Here is a 20,619-nt window from a genome sequence, read left to right as displayed (position 1 = left end):
ATACAGTATTTCAATAGAATCCAAACTTGTTAATAGCTATGTCCTGATTGTCAGCCCTGTATGTCATGAATTTCAGTGTCCCCTATTGCTGTTTTGAATATATGGCAGCTCCATTTTGCCTACTAAAAAAACAGTAATTAAACATTTTCATGGTAGCCAGAACAAAACTGTCACAGTGTTTCATGGTATGACCATCCCTTATAGGAAGCCCACATGGCAAGTGTTAAAAGCATGTTTACTTAAAACACACAGGATTTGTAGCAGTAGCTTCCAGTGTAATCCAGTGTGATGTGTTTGTATATTACTCTTTTGGAAAGACCACACTCACACACAAAAAATCACTGCCTGTACAAGCCCCTGCCCTTTGAAATGCATTTTGAAATCAGAAACCTCTCAGGTCCTAATATGTTCGTCTGAGTTAATTTAAGAGTCATCTGAAGTTTCAGAAATTAAAGAATTACTTTTTTGGGGCATAGAAGTATCTCTCTATGCATAGAAGACACATCTCAGAGGGAGCGATCAGGAAGACCCAGCAACATCGGGGACTGCCTGAAGGAAGAGGCCCCTCCCTCTTTAACTGCCATCTTGGCCTCAGAGGGAGCGATCAGGAAGACCCAGCAACATCAGGGACTGCCTGAAGGAAGAGGCCCCTCCCTCTTTAACTGCCATCTTGGCCTCAGAGGACGCGCTCAGGAAGACCCAGCACATCGGGGTCTGCCTGAGAAGAGGCCTCCCCCTAACTGTCTCTTGGCCTCAGAGGGAGCGATCAGGAAGACCCAGCAACATCGGACTGCCTGAAGGAAGAGGCCCCCCCCTCTTTAACTGCCATCTTGGCCTCAGAGGAGCATCAGGAAGACCCAGCACATCGGGGACTGCCTGAAGGAAGAGGCCCTCCCTCTTACTGTCATCTTGGCCTCAGGGGGAGCGATCGGAAGACCCAGCAACATCGGGGTCTGCCTGAAGGAAGAGGCCCCTCCCTCCTTACCTGTCCTCTTGGCCCTAGAGGAGCGATCAGGAAGACCCAGCTACATCGGGGACTGCCTGAAGGAAGAGGCCCCTCCCTCCTTACCTGTCATCTTGGCCTCAGGGGAGCGATCAGGAAGACCCAGCAAACATCGGGGTCTGCCTGAAGGAAGAGGCCCCTCCCTCCTTAACCTGTCATCTTGGCCTCAGAGGGAGCGATCAGGAAGACCCGCACATCGGGGCTGCCTGAAGGAAGGGCCCCTCCTCCTTAACTGTCATCTTGGCCTCGAGGGGCGATCAGAGGACCCAACATGGGGTCTGCCTGAAGGCAGAGGCCCCTCCCTCCTTCACTGTTATCTTGGCCTCAGAGGGAGCGATCAGGAAGACCCAGCAACATCGGGGTCTGCCTGAAGGAAGAGGCCTCTCCCTCCTTAACTGTCATCTTGGCCTCAGAGGGAGCGATCAGGCAACATCAGGGACTGCCTGAAGGATGAGGCTTCTCCCTCCTTTAAATGTCACCTTGTATTTGTATTGTATTCAATTTTTACTGTACACCGCTATGATCATTGCGGAATAGCGGTCTATAAATAAAACGTATTATTATTATTAATATTATTATTATTATTATTATTATTATTATTATTATTATTATTATCTTTTAATTTCACTTTTTCTTCCTCTCTCCAAGATGGCATTTGAAGATTCAGAACAAAAGCAAAGCATTCTCAGTGCTATTTACCCAGAACTGGAGGAGTTGTCTGCATTAGTTGAAACTGGTGGTATGGTAAAAGAGTTGAATAATGTAAATGAGCAAGTGAAAGCCTTACAGCAAAAGATAATGGAGATTCTTCCACATGTCCAGCATTTGGCTGATGTAAGTCTTGACTGTTTAAAGATAAAATGCTTAATTTTATAAGTTGTAAATATATCCTCTTTTTGAGTATGATTATCATGATTTATCACTGTCATGATTTAGCATTATCAAAGTCCATGCTGTTTTACAAAGTTCAGAAGGGCAGGTCCCTGCCCAGAAGAGCTTACAGTTTGAAATTCAACAAGGAAGAAAGAACAGAGAAATGGTAGGTGGACAAAATATAGGCCGTTACTTCAATTAACCTTATACAGAGCTTGGAGAAGTGGCTTCTGCAGCTTCTGGAATCCCCAACCAGCATGGCCATTATTCCAAGTAACTCTTCCAAGCTCTGCATTTAGGCTTGCTTACAGAATGCAGTAACTCTTGTTACAAATGGAAAAGGAGAGTGATTGAGGGGAAGGAACACAAAATACATCAAACAGATAAAGCTCTATGTTTTATGATAGAAACAAGGAATATTGCCTAACTCATCTCTTTGATGAGACGTTTGTGGCAGGACGAACGGGGACTAAAATCAAGAGTAGAAGAATTTATTTTCTACTGTCCCTTTTGAGAAGGCTCTCAGCTTCAAAAAGAGGAGTGAAACATTTATACTATTCTCCCAGGGAACCATCATTGTTCCCCGGCATCCAGTATGATCTAGCTATTTATGCTTTTATTCTTTAGGCTAAGCTTCTAGCCTAAGCCTAGTTCTCCCAAACTAACAAGAAAAATAAAAAGAATGATTGGTGACATGGGGGGTTGGTCGCAGTGGTTACAACTGACTGGTTGGTTGATGTACAGCCTTTAAAATTTGGAAGAATAAAGATGAGGTTTTTGAGCCTCTGGCTGCCACAGGGACATAGAGTTTATTTCCATTGGTGGTCTTTTCTGTTTCTTGTTAACAGTCTTTCATGGACAATTTAATAATACTTGTGAGTGTTTTTTAAAAATGTAGGAGGTGGAAGCTATTGAATCTGAAGTAAAAACAATGGAGAAAGATGTAGACAAAATTAAGACCATCTTGTCCCCTTCAGAAGACACACTCCATTTTTCTCCTCAGGAGCATCTTAAACATGGCCAGGTAAGTTAATCTGTTGTTGTTTTTAAAGAGACTTAATTAATTGACAGAGGAAGCTGACTTAAATTAAGATGGATAAGTCCTGCTCACTGTTACTTACTGTGACTGGCATCAGCACATCATGATCTCAGACACAATATCTGCTGCCTAATTCTTGACAAGGTCTCAAGTTTAGTCTTTGGCACCTCCTGTACAGAGTTGCCCCTTTGATGGCTGGGGCTTTCATGTCAATGAATCTGCTCCAGGTTTTAGTTTGAACGTTATAAAAGGAGTATTCAAGGTGCTCAGCCTATTGGGGGGATAGCACTTTAGATGACATCTTTAAAGTTTTCACAAAAAGCCAGAGCGGACTTATGGCTTCAGCTCCCTGGATAACCTCATTAAAGTTCACTGTAAATATTAGAGTGGATTCACCACCCCATCGATGGCCATTGGTGGTAGCAGGAATTAAACATATTGTTATAACTCATCTTCTGGAGTCCAGGATTCAAGAGATCAGAGGAGGCAGACTGCAGGAATCTGCAGCTCCATAAAGGCTGTTACATCAGAGAAACTAATTAATTAGGCCCCAGGTATTGTTGAGCTAACTGACCATAAATCTCACAGCATCTCCTCTGTGTCTTTGTTGTTTCTATCCATCTTATTTGGCTGACTTATGGAACTGTGGTGCTCGTGTTTTTTTGCCCTTAGATTGGCTATGCTTTGACAACTTCTATTTATTCCTTTTTTGTTCTTGTATCTGGATTGCTGGCTTGTTTACTCAACAACCTGACAACCACCCTATTCTCTTTCTCTTCATCTTACTGGACAACATGTGAACTGACTGAATTCACTGCTCAACCACACTTGCATCCAGGATACTTGCTGACTGGAGCATAGGACACTTATACTTTCTTCACGCAGAATATGTGCTATGCGATTGAGCTACAGCATGTAGCTGTAACTCAGGGTGGACAAAATGCAGACTGGAGCCACATGTGTCTCTCAGGCTGTTTTTGTGACCCCCAGGGATATACAAATTTCACCCCAAAATGCCCCTAGGGGATACTTAGGCCATTTTTACTGTACGTCTGAGTCATTCCCAGGCCAATTTAGGCTCAGGAGATACTGTTTTTAAAAACAGGAATTATCTACTGCTTGTTCTTGTTGTTTAAAAAGTCCTCTCCTAGGTGTAAAATCACAGCAAAAATGCCACCATGACTCCTGAAGGGCACTGAGGGCAAAACATTTTTTTTTTAGGTGTGGTGTGGTGGTGGTGGGGAGATGTAATCCAGGGTTTTCTACGGGGGACTAATGTGGCTCCTGCCTCCCACAGTTGCACAGCCTTGATGAGTCAGTTGCTTTTAAGAACAGATGGGATCCTGTTCACCCTTCAGGACATCTGAGCCAAAGCAGTTGTACTTTAGCATTAAAGTTAAAGCAACCAGTTTCCTCCTCTTACAAATTGCCTCCAATGACTTGGGGAAGCAAGACATCTGGGTCTTGCCACTTGAGTCTCTGGATGAACCTTCCACTCTCAGCACTTTACAGTTGTTTTAATCCTTTCTGTCTCTCAAGTTCGTGTCAGTGTAAGTATTCCTTTTTACTGAATATGTGTCAGTATTACAGAGATCAGTAGTTATGTAGTTAGCTTTCCTCCTTTTCTGTTAAAATTTTGCACTTATTTTATACACTTACATACTTTCTTTTCCTTCTCATTTAATTGTTTAATCTTTTTATTGGTCCTGTATCTTTGGATTTAGGTTATTCTGGCCCACATCAGTCCCATGCAGAAGGCACTTGTGGAGATACAATCCTATAAAGAAAACCTGAGGTTACCAAACATGAGGATGCAACCTCTCTGTGTGTTCCAAAGAACAAAACAACTCCTGAAAGAATTGAAGAGATTAGAAAGAATTACCAAGGAACAAAACATGCTGCTTGAGGTAAAAACAACCGACATAGACACTGGAATAATTTGTAAATACAGTATTCATAGAAAACATGTTATTTCATCATTTCCTGATGGTTGAACAAGAATGTGGCTGAACGAAGACAAGGCACATGGTTGGCAAATCTTTTATCTTGGCTTTAGTTGACTATTTAACTCAGAGGGGGAAACACTGAAAGTGGCTGTAGTGTGTAAATCCTAACATGTGGAAACATTGTCATCAAAGATTATTGTTAGGCAGAGTTTAGAAAAATTACTTCAGTTCTAGAAAACCTTGAGTCAACATGGCTATTAGATGGTGTACTGCTGACACAGCCTATATAAATCAGAGTAGAAAGAAACTATGTCCTGTGCAGGTATTGACTTACCTTACCGGTGGAGCTAAATTGGGATGAATGCTGTGGTGGCAGATGTAATCCCCATGTCTAATATCCCTGATCCTCTCTCCAGTTAGTACAGTGGGGTGGAGAAACTGCACACCATGGGTAGCATGTATCCCTTGACCCCTAAAGCCCCCCCTAAATATCCCACAAAAATTGACAGTGGAAATTGTTCAAAAGTGGTTAGTCAACATTCATGGGTATAGCTCTGAAACAACTCTAGGCTGAAGAAAATAGGCCCCAAATGACCAAAAATGGAAAGTGGTTTTATTTTTATTTTTTTTACCATTGCTCAGTGTTGTATTGTCTACTTTGGGACAATTCCTGGGCGGACAACTCCTGGGCCCTGCATCCTTTTAAGTGACCAGTTTTATTTCCCAGTGTTGTATGTTGATGGCAAAAGTGCAAATTTTACTTGCAAACCTCCAGTCCTCAGAAAATATGGCTAAATTGTTTAACTTGGTATAAAACAGTTGCCTATGTTCATTCAACAGAAGCTACAACTTTCTCAAACTACAGTGATTTCCTTCATTAGCTGAATCATCTTTTACTTGTGTGGGCTGAACAGTTGTAGGTGTTTGATGGTTTGTTAGATTATGGGTCCCACTCTTTACTTTTAAAAGGCTAATGGTAATTATTGGTTTTGTAGCCAATTGTGAAAGAAGTGGAAGAAAGCGAGCAAGAAATAGACTTTCTGAAACAGCTCCTGTTCCCAAAGAGTGATTTGGGTGAATCGTCCGCAGAATTCCCGTGGCCTGGGGAGCCTAGATCCCAAAAAGAGGTGAGGGTTACAACTCTTTGACCAAGATCCTGCATCAAAGAAACAGAATGTGAAATGCACAATTTCAATACTCTGGTCATCAGCATGGGCAGTGACGAATGCACAATACACTTTTGCATGTGCAGTGTACAGTGGTGCCACATGCAGAATGCCACTGCATGTTCAAGTTTGTTTCCACAATCTTCAACTCAGTATTGATGTTACACCATGGCCAAGAAAGTGCAACCACATATCTAAGTCACAAACAAGATGTCAACCTTCACTCCATCATTCCTCAGTACCAGGACTTGATCTTTACCAGAGACATCCTTCAGTCTGGCATATTAAAATTAAGCCAAATAATAAAAAGACAACCTGTCTGTGAGATTAACTATTACCCATTATACATGGGAAATACACGTATAATTGGTCGTCCTTTTGTTACCTATTATTATAAACTAATGCTTTAGTCTCATCTCTCAATCCCAGCAACCTCTGAAAGTTCAGTGTCGTCACTTATTATTTTCACCCTGATCATCCGCTTAGAATATCATTTTTATTATGAGCTGTCTTGGGTCCCATATGTGGAGAAAGAGGAGATATACATTAAATAAAGGAATAAATATTATGGGACACAGTTTATGACTTTCTAATTTTTTGGCAAAACACTTCTAATACCTGTGTAGTACCTTATAGTATGCAGGGCTTGTCTCTGAATAGCTTTGGTTTCCTTAGAGCTCCAGTTAGAACTAGTTGTGAAAAGCTGGTCTACTTAATAAAGTAACTCTAAGTTGTTTCATACCTATTTACTTGCAGGTGGTGGTATATCTTTAAGCACCATATAGTTATGGCCTTTACCATATGCATTCTTGTGTTTTAAAAACAAGGAAAATAACAGAGATTTGTGACACTGTAAAGCAGTGGTTCCCAACCTTTTCTATGTCCCACAACCCTGGGAGATGTTTGGTTAATGTTCACACCCCCTACAAAATTAATATCACATTTGAAGATAAAGAAGTTTAGTTTTTAATTTTTAAATTGCACATTGAACCACATGCAATACTGTGGGTGAACAAATTGAAACTTTTTTTTTTTAAAGAAGCTTTTAATTCAGTGCATAAAAGTTCAATCTAAAGTGAGCAATTAGATTCTAATTTAATCAGGAAAAAAATCTAAACTATTGTAAATTGTAAAATTCTCTCCTTTTGATTAAATAAACAATGGGACTGTTATCTATGAAACACAACCACCTACTACCACTTCTGAAGGCACACTGGGAACTGACTGAGTGATGACTTGTGACTTGCCTCTCAAGGACACAAACCACTCTTTGTCACTCATCCTGAAATTCCCTCTCATGCCCCCTGAGGGTGCAAGCATCCCAGGTTGGGAACCTCTGCTATAAAGGAAAGGTAGAAATTTCCAAAGAACCCCACTAGACTTCTGAGTGTGTATCCTTAGGATTCCAGTGCATGTGTGCACTTATTTGGACAAAATGACTGTGTTCTTCAATGGGCAGATGCATAGTTGTTAATACTTGTCCATGTGGGCTGTTTCACATGTTCTCCATGGGGCTCTGAGAGATCCTTTGCCATGCCAGGCTCCCGTTGTGCAGGGGCTCACCAATTAGATAGAAGAGACCCATGTCATCAGTGTTGCTGCCCATGTAATTCATCTTTATACACATACTACAGCCATTTGTAATCATATCATGAGGACCCATCTCCCTCTTAGTTACATGTGTGTGAGAGTACATGAAGGAGCTCTATATTAAGCAAGAGATAGAATATTTATCAATATGGAAAAGGGAGCGCAAATGTTTAAAACTGTAAAGGTGGAACAGCCAGGAAGTAATTTGGTCATGCAACCGTGAGAATGCTTTCAGTGTTCCAAATTGCATTACCTTTAGTAGCATTTCCTACAGCATGTGTAACATAAAACCCCAATTAGAGTATATAGCACCCAGATTGTGATTGTGTTTGTGTTGATTGACACCTACCTACACATTCTTTATTTATAATTAGTTCATTGGAGATGGTCGCCTCTATTTTCCTGACATATTTTGGGCTTTTCCTGTTAAAAAAAAAATTCAGGCAACTCCTACTGCTTTCCCATGTTGGTCCTATGTGGCATAAAAAGCATCTTTCTTTGGGAAGTGATATTGTGTTAGTTAGCCTCTCTTGATTAGTAATATGAATTAACTACATTCTGTCTGTTACATGAAGAACTCCTGGCCACTAGGAGTTCCTCAGCCCTAACTGGCCCAGCAAGCATCCAAAGTGGTATTTATTACTGAGTCCTGATAATTTCCTTCTAAACTATGGCTGGCCCTACATACATCCATCAGGTGTTGCTTTCCATGCTGAGACCCTTACTCAAGGTCTCAGTAGCACTGAGGAATTACTTTGGATCAAAGAAGAAAGCCAATGGAAACCAGGCAGATAGTGTTTCAGTAAGATGCCATATAGTCTGTTTGCTATTTCCCTACCATGTCTGTCCTGCCCCACCTGAAAAATGTCACATTTGAACTTTATTTTTCTTTAGGGTGTGGAGATGGAAAAGATAAAACAACAAATTACCATACTGTGCCAGAAGAAAGAGGACATTTTGATGGCTATGAAGAACTCCTTGATGGAGCTTCACCAACAGCAAAAGGACCCTGAACTGGAGGATAACATTTTGGAATCACAAGAACCAGAGGAAAGTGGAGGTGGTGCTGAATGGCAGGTAGGGAACAGTGAATCTGTGAATCTGCTCACTTTCTTTTCACCTGATTCCAGGCAATATTCTTTAAGGCCACACAAAAATCCATACAGGTTGAGTCTCCCTTATCCAGAATCTAAAATCCACCAAAAACCAAAACTTTTTTCATTAGAGGCTAGCTAGTGACACCTTTGCTTTATGATAGTCCAGTATACACAGAATTTGTTTCATGCATAAAATTATAACAAATATTGTTTAAAATTACCTTAAGGCTATGTGTATAAGGTGTATATGAAATGTAAGTTGATTTCCTGTTTAGACTTGGGTCCCGTCTCCAAGATAACTCATTATTTATGTATGTGCAGTACAGGTATTCCACAATCCAAAAATATCTGAAATTGAAACACTTCTGATTCTGAGTGTTTAAGATAAGAGACTCAACCTGTAGTGCATTTTCTGTTTATTTCCTAAAGGATGCATTAATATGCATTTTTCCTGATGTGTGCATTTTTGGAAGTGTTATCCTTTTATTCATTGAGTTAATATGGTGAATGTAGTTTTGTGCCTAATTCTGAGTAATACATTAATTTTTGCACACACTTCCCCTAATGTATAGATTTACCATGTATTTTTAAAACTAATCTGTATTGCAAAAATCCATGGAAATATGAAATTTGATTCACACACAGTTCAGTTCATTTAGTGATTAGTGAAATGTGGAAAGATGTAGACAGTCACTCCTCCCCTCCCCCCCCCCTTTTTTTTTTGGTGTGGACTATTTGTTATCAGAGACAAAGAGCTGCCATTAAAAATGGAACCCCAGTGTTGATTTCCTCCTAATCTTTCACAGAACCCAGATTGCATCTATACTGCAGAATTATTGGAGTTTGACACCACTTTAGCTGCTATTGTTCAGTGCTGTGGAATTTGTAGTTTTGTGTGATATTTACCTTTCTCTTTCAGTTTGGTGAGGCACTAGACTTCTCTGGCTGAGAATTCCAAAAACCCTTCCCTAAACTGTAAATCCCAGGATTCCATAAATTGTTGTCATAACAATTAAAATGGTATCATAGTGCTATAATTGTGTAGTGCCACAGGGCCCCAAGAATGGGCAAAGTGTGGCTTTCCAGATGTTGGACTGCAACTTCTAGCAGCCCTAGGCAGTTTCCTTGTTAGTGAAGAATTCTGGAGTTTTGACAATACCCAAATGACAAACCATGAGCTACTATGTGATTAAATCTCTGCTGCTTTCATTGCTTGTAACCCAGTGACTATAAACCATATTTTAAGACATGTTGATTTCGGGGGGGGGGGGGGGGGGGAGAGAGAGAGAGAGAGAAATGTAATCTCATTGAAAAATACAGGACTTAGAAAATACTTAATTTATTTAAACTCTGTACTTACTTATATATTTACTCATCATATATTCTCTCTTGTCTCTCTCTCTCTCTCTCTCTCTCTCTCTCTGTGTGTGTGTGTGTGTGTGTGTGTTCGTATATGTGCATGCCTAATAACTGGGACTCGGTCCGGTTCACAAAATTGAGGTGAAACCATAAAATACAAGCATGATAAAATAAAGTGTGATGTTTAAAAGAAATTTAAAATAAAACAAAAGCATAATAGCAGAGGACAACAGCAGTTGTGAAGGCTCTGAAAAGGGTCTGACAAGCACTGATGTGTTTTAAAAACTTTGACTTTCCCTTGCTTGGATTGTGACCATAAAATTTGTGTGGATAACTTGGTGCTTAGCACTTAATAGGACAGTGCCTGAACATTAAATTTTGAGCATGAAACGGAAGGTTCCTTTTCCTGCTACAAATAACTGGGGTGTATTTCTCTATGTACACTTTAGACAAAGAAACGAGGATCAGTGTCTCTTCTTCCTTCCTTGGTTGAAGAAGCTGAAGATAATTCATTCCACAATTCAGTAAGTACAATGTGGTGTATGATGGGGCTATGCATATAGAATTAAGTGTATTCAGCTTTAACAAAAAGTACTGCTTCTTCCAGCAGTGAAGTTTTCAGATCCCTGAAAAGTTTTGGAAAATTTTGCCAATTCAGAGGGAGGATAATATTGGTCCAAGAGACATTGCCTTCTCTCTGCATTGGCTTTCCAATATTGTTGCATAGCCAGATCTGTTCATGTAATCATGATGTTGTGATGTTATTACACTTTTGATGCAAAAGTTATTACACTTTTGATTGCCTGTCAAGAAAAAGATCAAGTTGACAGCAGTGTAGGGAGGGATCAGCAGGAGCTGATGAAGAGGATAACTAATTAACAAGTAGAATTCAAAGATATAGCGGTGGTAGTCTGTAGAATCAGTATGTAGAGATATCTTGTAACACCTATGAGACTGTCTGATAGAAAGATGTTGGCAGCATGAGCTTTTGTAGACTTCAGTCTACTTCCTGAAATGCATCTGAAGAAGTAGACTTTAGTCTACAAAAGCTCATTCTGCCAACTTCTTTCTTTCATTTAGTCTCAAAGGTACTACACAATCTCTCTATATACTGTGAAGTCAAAGGCTTTCATGGCTGGCATCCATAGTTTTTTTTGTGTTTTTTCGAGCTATGTGGTGATATTCTAGAAGAGTTCTTTCCTGACGTTTTGCCAGCATCTGTGGCTGGCGTCTTCAGAGAATGTTGGCATGGAAGTGAGGGGGGAACATGAACATGAGAAGAAGGAACATGAGAGACTCTGCAGACTGGGTCAGTCAGAAAAAACAGCAGTAGCAGAACATGTTTTAAACCATCCTGGGCATTAAATGCTGTTTGAAAACACTGAAGTTCTGGACCATGCCAACAACTATCAGGTCAAAATGCACAGGGAAGTCATTGAAATGCACAAACACCTGGACAACTTCAACAGGAAAGAAGAAAACAACTAAAATCAAGATCCAGCAAATGCAAATGGAAACTACCCAGGATTAGGGTTTCCCAGCAGACAATGGGTCTCTAATTAAACAAACACAAATCCTGTTTGCATATTCTCCCACCCATAGGCCTTGCCATTCAACAACAGAACAATATACAGATTAACATGAAAATCACTCCTCCCAAACCAAGGTCACACAGTATGTGTGCATACACACACACCACTCACTTCCATTCCAGCATTCTCTGAAGATGCCAACCACAGATGCTGGCAAAACATCAGAAATGAACTCTTCCAGAACATGGCCACATAGCTCAACAAACCCACAAAAAACTCTCTATATACTAATTAACAAGGTGAGGAAGATAAGGAAGAACATTTCAGACTTGGCATTGTTTTTGTATATGAAGCCTAAGTAGTACAATGAACCATTTGAGCCAGCCTCAAAGGCAACAACCACACTAATAGTCTTAACTTGTGTATACAACTCAGAAGTTTTTCAACATTGTTTCCATGTCATCTGGCAAAGGCAAACATGTCCATTTCACTGTTAGTCCATGCAAAGGGAATATCCTATTTCTACAGTGTAGATAAACTCCCTGATCTGGTTCTTGCACATTAGCTGCTGAATTAAAAACGAAAACAAACAGAATGGGCTATGTTTCTGAATCATTTATAACAACAGAAATCAGTTTTAAGCAGAAAAAAAAAATTCTCCACTGTGTCTCTGCTTTGCAGGATATTGATGCTGATGAGCCCAAAGCCTTGCACAATAGACCTGACCAGCAGAACAACTTCGTATCCTTTGAGAGAATAAAGGAACACAAGGAACATCTTGGCCATCAGATCAAAGTAGGTAGAAATAAGAAGAATAATGAGATTGCTGTTATCACCAAATAAGTATAGTGATCAAATGACTTTCTACTACTGTACAAAATAAATATGAAAAAAGAAGCAAATGGCCAATCTGCTTATAGTCACACAGGTTGTTATTATATAATATAATAATAATAATAAAATTTTATTTATATGCCGCCCTTCCTACGATCAGGGCGGCTCACAGTAGGTTAAAATACAGACAGATAAAATACACAGTGCACAAATTAAAAGAAAGCACAATAAATCAACCCAACAGCAAAAAGCCCCATAGCCCAACCTCTTGGCCACGGAAGAGGAGGGAGGCCCACAGGATATTTATTCGGGGAATGCCTGTTGGAATAGGAAGGTTTTAAGATCCTTCCTAAATTGGGCCAGGGTCGTAGACGAGCGGAGCTCTGTGGGCAGCGCATTCCAAAGGGCTGGGGCAGCTATGGAAAACGTCTTCCGAGTAGTGGAGACTAACCTGGCCCCAGGCACCTTCAGTAGCTGCTGCCCAGACGTTCTGAGGGTGCGAGGCGGAATGTACGGGGAGAGGCGGTCCTTTAGGTATCCTGGGCCCAAGCCATTTAGGGCTTTATAGGTGATTACCAACACCTTATATTGAGCTCGGAAACGAATGGGCAGCCAATGGAGATCTTTTAAAACCGGTGTTATATGGCTGGTTCTGGGAGCGCCAGTAACCAGCCGGGCTGCCATGTTCTGCACCATTTGTAGTTTCCGAGTTTGGTATAAGGGTTGCCCCATGTAGAGTACATTGCAGAAATCCAGTCTTGAAGTTACCAGAGCATGTACAACAGTTTCTAGGTCCCTCTGGGCCAGGTATGGGTGCAGCTGGCGAATCAGCCGAAGCTGATAACAGGTGCTCTTGACCGTCGCATTCACCTGAGCTGTAAGGTGAAGCGACGAGTCAAGAAGCACCCCCAGACTGCGCACGGAGTCCTTCACAGGGAGCGTGACCCCATTCAGGACAGGTGGAACCACCGCCATTCCTGGACCAGGGGAACCTATCACTAGTACCTCCGTTTTCTCTGGATTCAATTTGAGTCGGTTTTCCCTCATCCAGCCCATTACTGACTCTAGACAGGCCACGAGAGGAGAGACGCCATCCCCAGTCACTGCATCAGTCGGAGACATAGAGAAAATGATTTGGGTGTCATCAGCGTACTGATAACCCCGCGCCCCATGTCTCCGGATGATCTCTCCCAGCGGTTTCATGTAAATGTTAAATAGCATGGGAGACAGAATGGCTCCTTGAGGGACCCCAGTTTTGAGGGGCCTCTCATCAGAGCACACGTCTCCCAGCTGCACCATCTGGGACCTCCCAGAGAGGTAGGAGCGGAACCACTGGAGCGCAGTGCCCCCGATTCCCACCTCTGCCAGGCGTCCCAGAAGGATACCATGGTCTATGGTATCGAAAGCCGCTGAGATGTCCAAGAGCACCAGCAGGGACACGCTTCCCCTGTCGATGCTCAGACGGAGATCATCGACCAAGGCGACCATGGCCGTCTCAACCCCGTAACCCGCCCGGAAGCCAGTTTGAAATGGGTCCAGATAATCCGTTTCTTCCAAGACCGCCTGAAGCTGGATCGCAACCGCCCTCTCGATCACCTTTCCCAAAAATGGTAGCAGCGAAATAGGCCGATAATTATTATATACCAGGAGGTCGAGGGAGGGCTTTTTTAGGATCGGTTTTACAATGGCCAATTTAAGATCCGATGGAAATAGCCCATCCCTCAGAGATGTATTAATTATCCGGTGTAACAAAGATGTTACCACCGGTCCCCCCTGGGCCGCTAACCACGAGGGACAGGGATCAAGAGAGCAGGTCGTTTTCCGAACACTTCCGAGGATCTTGTCCACATCCTCGGTACTCACCAACTCAAACTGATCCAGTTTAACATAGTCCACGGAGGCTCTGGACACTTCTACCTTAGGATCTGCTATAACGTCAGCGTTCAGACCTTCGCTTATACGAGAGGTTTTATCCGCAAAAAAGTCGTTAAACAAGTCACAGCAGGCCTTAGAAGGTTCAAGGATCTGGTTCAGGGCGGGAGGGAGCTGAGTTAGCTCCCTGACCACCCTGAACAACTCTGCCGGACGCGACTCAGCGGACGCAATACGAGCACCATAGAACGAATTCTTTGTTGCTCGTATTGCCTCTCCGTAGTCCTCTAACAGTTGGTCTAGGAGAGCCTTGTCGTCTAAGCAAAGGTGTTTCCGCCAACGGTACTCTAGCCGTCGCAGAACCCGCTTCCTCGCCCGGAGATCTTCCGTATACCAGGGCTTACGTTTGGAAGCAGGCCTGAGAGGGCGCTTGGGAGCGATCCTGTGTATAGCCCTAGAAAGACCGGTATTCCAAATACCGGTGAGGGCATCAACAGAGTCGCCGTCATTTCCAACCGTGAGCCCCTCTAAGGCTTCTTGGAACCTCTCAGGTTCCATCAGCCTTCGAGGGTGGACCATCCTAATAGGTCCACCACCCCCGGGGGGGATCTGGGTAGAGGCCTTGATTTCCACCTCTACCAGGAAATGATCCGTCCATGACAGGGGGGAAACATTAACTATTTCCGCCCACGGATTCTCCGCATCTGAACAGAAGACCAAATCAAGAGTATTACCCGCACAATGCGTAGGACCCTGTACCAGCTGGGACAGGCCCATGGCCGCCATGGTCTCCATGAATTCCCGAGCTGCACCGGATGGAACATGGCTGGCCGTGAGGGAGATGTTGAAGTCACCCAGGACAAGAAGCCTGGGCGTCTCCAACATCAGCTCAGCGACCAGCTGTGTCATCTCGTTAAGGGAGTCCGCTAATGCACGGGGTGGCCGATACACTAACAGAATCCCTAGACTGTCCCTAGCCTTTAGGGTCAGGTAAATACACTCGATATAGGAGGTCTGTCGGATGTGGTTCCTGGAGAGGGACACGGTGTTCCTATGTACCAAGGCCACACACCCCCCCCGCACCCACCTAACCTGCGCTGGTCCTTCACCGAGTACCCAGCAGGCAGGGCCTGAGCCCACACAGCGTCCCCTTCAGGCCCCAGCCAGGTCTTGGTAATGCAAGCCAGGTCACACTTAGAGTCCTCCAACAGATCCTGGAGGATGTGGGTCTTGTTGTTAAGAGACCTGGCATTGCACAGGAGCAGCGACAGGGTTTGTGGCACGGTTGGAGAGACCCTCAGGTCCTTCAGGTTGGGAGGGGGACAGGAAGGCGAGATAGATATGATGCATCGATCACTGCATACAAACATCAAATAATTAAAGCAGCTTTCCTCACCCTGGTGCCTGCCAGAACTGTTGGATTACCACTCCAACTATTTGTATCTAGCAGTTGCCATGGGAATTGTATTCTGGCACATCTGGAAGATCCAAAATTAGATTAGAGAGAACCTGTATAATGGTGAAGGCCACCCTAAATTCAGATCCTCTGTGTTGCATACGTCTGTTAAGAATTTCCAGCCAATTAGCCACTACATTTGTGTGCCCATCTGAAAATAATCCTTACTTTTATCTTGTAGAAAAAGGAAAGGAAGTAGAGAGATGTAAGATTGTTATAAAATTTTGCATATAGTGGAGATTGTGGAGGAAGAGGTTTTCTCTTCCTCTCCCATAATGCTAGAATTTGGCACCATCCACAGAAACTGCATCATGGAAAATTCAGAAGACATCAAGGGAAATACTGTATTTTCCAGTGTATAAGACGACTGGGCGTATAAGACGACTCCCAATGTTTCCAGTTAAAATATAGAGTTTGGGATATACTCCCCATATAAGACTACCCTCTTCCAATGTACACCAAATAAAAATTTAGCAAAATCAGATTTGATTTCAACATGGTAATTTTAATTCAAAAGCTTATGACATGCAGGTACTTAGTAGGAAAACTTGTTGTATACAAAGCCTGCTTGGATTGGACAGCTCTCCCTGCCTGCCCTGTCTCCAAGACTATCAGACCTGTCGCACAAACACGGCTCTTTTTCCATACCCCGGGCGTCCCTGACGCCTGCAGCTTGCTCCTCCCTTCACTTACACCTTCCTGGTGAGGCGCCCACCATTGGGACCTCATTAAGCCACTTCTTTCCACGAATCCTGGTGAGTGGACTTTCTTCTACTGTACTTGTACAGCGCCACCCTTGCTGCTTTCATACGGTCGCCGCATATGGTGGGGATGCAGCCGCGGCCATATGTGGCGACTGCAGATTCTCCAGTCTGGCTCAGAAGTTTCAGCACCTTCTCTATAAGATGACATCCGGCGTATAAGACGACCCCCGACTTTTGAGAAGATTTTTCTGGGCTAAAAAGTAGTCTTATACGCCAGAAAAACAGTACATTGTTAAATTATTGCCCTTACTTCCACAAGAGCTGATGATGGCCACTAACTTACTTATTTACCTTTTATTCTGGAACAAGGCAAGGCGCTCCTACAAAAATGTCCAGTTTTTTTTACCTCTTGGGGCTTCCAACTGCTCCAAACCCAGAGATTTTAACATAATCATCTGCTTCTCTTTTTAAAAGCATACACTCTATGCTTGGGGAAAATTATAATGGTCAAAAAGTGTTTTTTTCACTCCCCCACAGTTATGAATAAAATATATAGGCTAGCAGCCTTCTAGTGACTTGCATAAGTTCCCTTCTGCATGTAGTTGTACTTTTTTGGCCATGATGTAATAATGCCTATATCCAGTTGAAGGTTGTGGGAGGTGAGTTGTACATGCGCTGCCATTGTACATATGGTGCTGTCATGCATTGGACATGCAGTTGAACATTGTAAATGTGCTTATTGTATTGCACATTGCAGTCGTGCATTTCACATTGCCATTGTGCATTTTGCACTTGTTTGCACATTCAGTTGCAGTGTTGCAATTTACTAATGCAAAGTCATCATGTAACTCTGTGAGTGTACAGTTGCACTTGTGTCTCCTTGATACAGAATCTCAGCCATTGTTTTTCAGTAAAAAGACATTGGTTTTTGACATAGGACCACTTCATTGCATATAGAACAATTTGTGCACAGGAGGAAAGATCCCTGTTTACATATGACCTTTCTAAAGATGTGCATTACAGTTTCAAAAGGGAATAATAATGTGATAAAAGGGAAAACTTATCAAGGAATGGCTATAGCTAGTTGGGCACATGCTCTCAGAGGTCTGACTCAACAGAAGCAGCGGTGTTTCTCTGTTACTGAAGCAGGAATATTTTCCAATTTTCAGTCTGAAGTTTGATGAATATGCTCAGCACTTTGGACAGCTCTTTTAAAATTTGGGCTAGAAGCTGTAGCAGATTCACCAGCAAGATCCTCTATCCCACTGGTTCCTAACCTTTGGTGCTCCATGTGTTTTAGGCTTCAGCCTCAGAAGCCCCAGCCAACTTGGCCAACAGACAGTAATTATGGGAGCTGGAGTCCAAATCATCTGGAAGATCAGAGATTGAGAACCACAGCAATAGCCAATGAACAGTCATTATTACATCCACCTTTCCCAGTTATTGTGTGCTGTAGGCAATTAAACAACAGCTGGCATTCACCAAATTGGGAGAGACAGAAAGCAAGAGTGTGCCCTTTTTTGTCTTTCCAACACCATCTGCCATCTTTTTTGAGTAATAGAACCTGAATCTGGAGTACAAGAATCCAGTGATGATGACCATAGTTAAGTTCCAAAGAATATAGTTTAAGAAAACATATGAATCTGCATCCTGACATGGTAGTGGTTGGCATGGTCCAGAACTTCAGTGTTTTCAAACAGTATTTTATGCCCAGGATGGTTTGTGGCATGTTCTGCTACTGCTGATTTTTCTGGCTGGCCCAGTCTGTAGTGTCTCTCGTGTTCCTTGATTCTTGTTTGCGCACTGTGTTTGGTGGTCCCTATGTAGACTTGTCCGCAGCTGCATGGTATGCAGTTTGAAAACACTGAGGTTCTGGACCATACCAACCACTACCATGGCAGGATGCACAGGGAAGCCATTGAAATCCACAAACACCTGGACAATTTCAACTGGAAAGAAGAAACCCTTAAAGTGAACAAAATTTGGCTACCAGTCCTGAGGAATAGCAAAATAAGGACTCTGCAAATGGGAAACCATTCAGAGTCAGGGGCTTTCCCAGCAGATAATGATCACCAATTAGCAGGCATTAATCCTTGTTTGCATTAGCCTCCCAGGCTGAGGCCAGCCATCAGCACAGAACAATACACATGCAAATCACTCCTGCATTCCCAGGCTCACACTATATATATACACCCAACTTTTTCCAGGCAAAGCATTCTCTGAAGATGCCAGCCACAGATGCTGGCGTAATGTCAGGAAGAAACTTTTCTGGAACATGGCCACATAGCTTGAAAAAACCCACAAAAAACATTATTAATTTTCTGAAAATAAGTTTGGTGAAATGAAATAAGAACATAGAATATCCATAAAAAATATCCATGTTGGCCAAGTAGGAAAGTGCAATAATATCCAAAATCCAAACAGAGTGATACTTTTGTTGGGCTACCCAAAATGTACAAAATACATGTAAAATGAAAAATCCATAATAAAACCACCATCATATAAACATGTTGTTACTCATACCTCAATATGTAATTTGGGCATCATTTTGTATAACCATATGTATTTCTTTGCTTATGCATACATGTCCCATCCGCCCTGAGGCATTTGGTTGTAGGGCTCTACAGCATGACCAGTCTGTGGTTACATATTGCTACCCCTGCCATTCCACTTACTGTGTGCTGTGGGCAATAAATTAAACAGCAAGCAATACAACTCAAATAATGGAAGAGAGACTGGGAGAGAAATAATCAACTGAATTCTTGAAGTGCCATTGAGTCTATAGACAAAATAGCACCACCCAAAAACAAGAAAGAGGTTTCAGCATTCCAATGGGAACCACAAGGTTTACAGAAGTACAACTTTTTATAAAAACATAGTGGTTCAATAATACACACACACACACAGAGCACAATAAAGACTGAGCATAGTGACTAACTGGCTAGAAATTTTAACAGACGTATGCAACACTGCAGCATTCTATGGCAGACCCCATTTCTTTTTAAAAAATCATTATAAAAATATAAATTGTATGCAGTGACTCCCATTACTGAAAATTTGTGAAAATTCTGGCTACTTTGTCTTTTCAGCCTAATTTTTTTTTATTAGAGACCGAACTTCAAAAGCAACACATAAACATAACTCAGTGCCCTACAGGTCCTGCTTTGAAGTGCAGTACCTGGAATGGTGAATTACATGTACTAGAAAAACACCTCTCTGTATCCCAAAGGGATATCCACTTAATGAGCTGTGAGTCAGACAACTCACTTCCTGTGTGCTCAGGACTACCTGGGTAAATGCAAATCAGCTGCTAAGAAACCTGTTGCTCCAGATCACATGGTTTGTTCGGTTTATTTTGTCTTTCTTTTGTTCGGTTTATTTTCTTTTCTTTTTCTTCATCGCCTGCTCATAATCCACCAACTGAGAGGAGTTTGCCGGCTCATGCTGCTTTTTAAAAATTAACTGCTCTATATAGCTCATAGTTCTTCCTGTGTTTGAATCATCTTTCCTGCAGGGCAAACCCTCCACTGGAGTCACAGACATTCCAGAGTGCTTATGGAGAACACTAGGAGGAGAATCAAAGGAAACTGTGGACCCCGGTAGGCCCTGCTCTGACCCTGCACAGGTCCTCCATGTGTGCCAAACACAAATTGCTGAGTTGGAAATATGGCTAGAACAAACTAAGGAATCCCTGAGGTCAGAAACCCAGACCTTCCAAATGCAGCAGACAGTGGAGCAGCGTTTGGCTGCGTTCCAGGTAAGCTGAACTGGCCAAAGTTCACTGCTATCATCATCTCATGAAACCAGTCACCTTTCCTCTCATTTAGGGAATGAGATAATAATAGTTTCAGGTATTGCCGCTTCTGCTGACTGCTGGCTGGGAGATTCTACTTGTAATCCCAAAAGCAAATGTTTCCAAGCACTTCATGGCTAGAGGTCATTTTCCCATACTCTTGATCTGGCTGTTGTCCTCTAAATCCAAGGAGACATTAGAAGTGTTCCAGTAAACACAGAATTCCCTGTCCCATGTTTTGAGATTTAAAATTAATGCAGGGGTAGAGCAAGAGACAAATAACAGACATGTCTGTGTCTGTCTGTGTCTTTCTGTCTGGCCTTGTATTCATTGGTGATTTACCCCAAATTTCCCC

General features: G+C 42.4%; 1 protein-coding gene across 3 annotated transcripts in view; it reads left to right on the top strand.

Annotated features, from left to right (window-relative positions):
• SYNE2 (spectrin repeat containing nuclear envelope protein 2) overlaps window positions 1-20,619 on the top strand; it is a 233,730-nt gene that overhangs the window by 79,847 nt on the left and 133,264 nt on the right. For 2 of the 3 annotated variants that reach the window (XM_042454459.1, XM_042454444.1), the window contains 8 exons: window positions 1,652-1,837; window positions 2,775-2,900; window positions 4,640-4,822; window positions 5,857-5,988; window positions 8,512-8,694; window positions 10,523-10,597; window positions 12,287-12,400; window positions 19,986-20,228. In XM_042454459.1, coding sequence (XP_042310393.1) covers window positions 1,652-1,837; window positions 2,775-2,900; window positions 4,640-4,822; window positions 5,857-5,988; window positions 8,512-8,694; window positions 10,523-10,597; window positions 12,287-12,400; window positions 19,986-20,228 — 1,242 coding nt within the window. The remainder of the gene's footprint in view (window positions 1-1,651; window positions 1,838-2,774; window positions 2,901-4,639; window positions 4,823-5,856; window positions 5,989-8,511; window positions 8,695-10,522; window positions 10,598-12,286; window positions 12,401-19,985; window positions 20,229-20,619) is intronic. The other variant, XM_042454452.1, reaches the window with a different exon arrangement.

Source organism: Sceloporus undulatus, chromosome 1 (genome assembly GCF_019175285.1).
Source record: "Sceloporus undulatus isolate JIND9_A2432 ecotype Alabama chromosome 1, SceUnd_v1.1, whole genome shotgun sequence".
NCBI lineage: Eukaryota > Metazoa > Chordata > Lepidosauria > Squamata > Phrynosomatidae > Sceloporus > Sceloporus undulatus.
The sequence above is the reverse complement of the archived record's forward strand: the minus strand, read 5'-3'. Positions and strand labels throughout refer to the sequence as shown.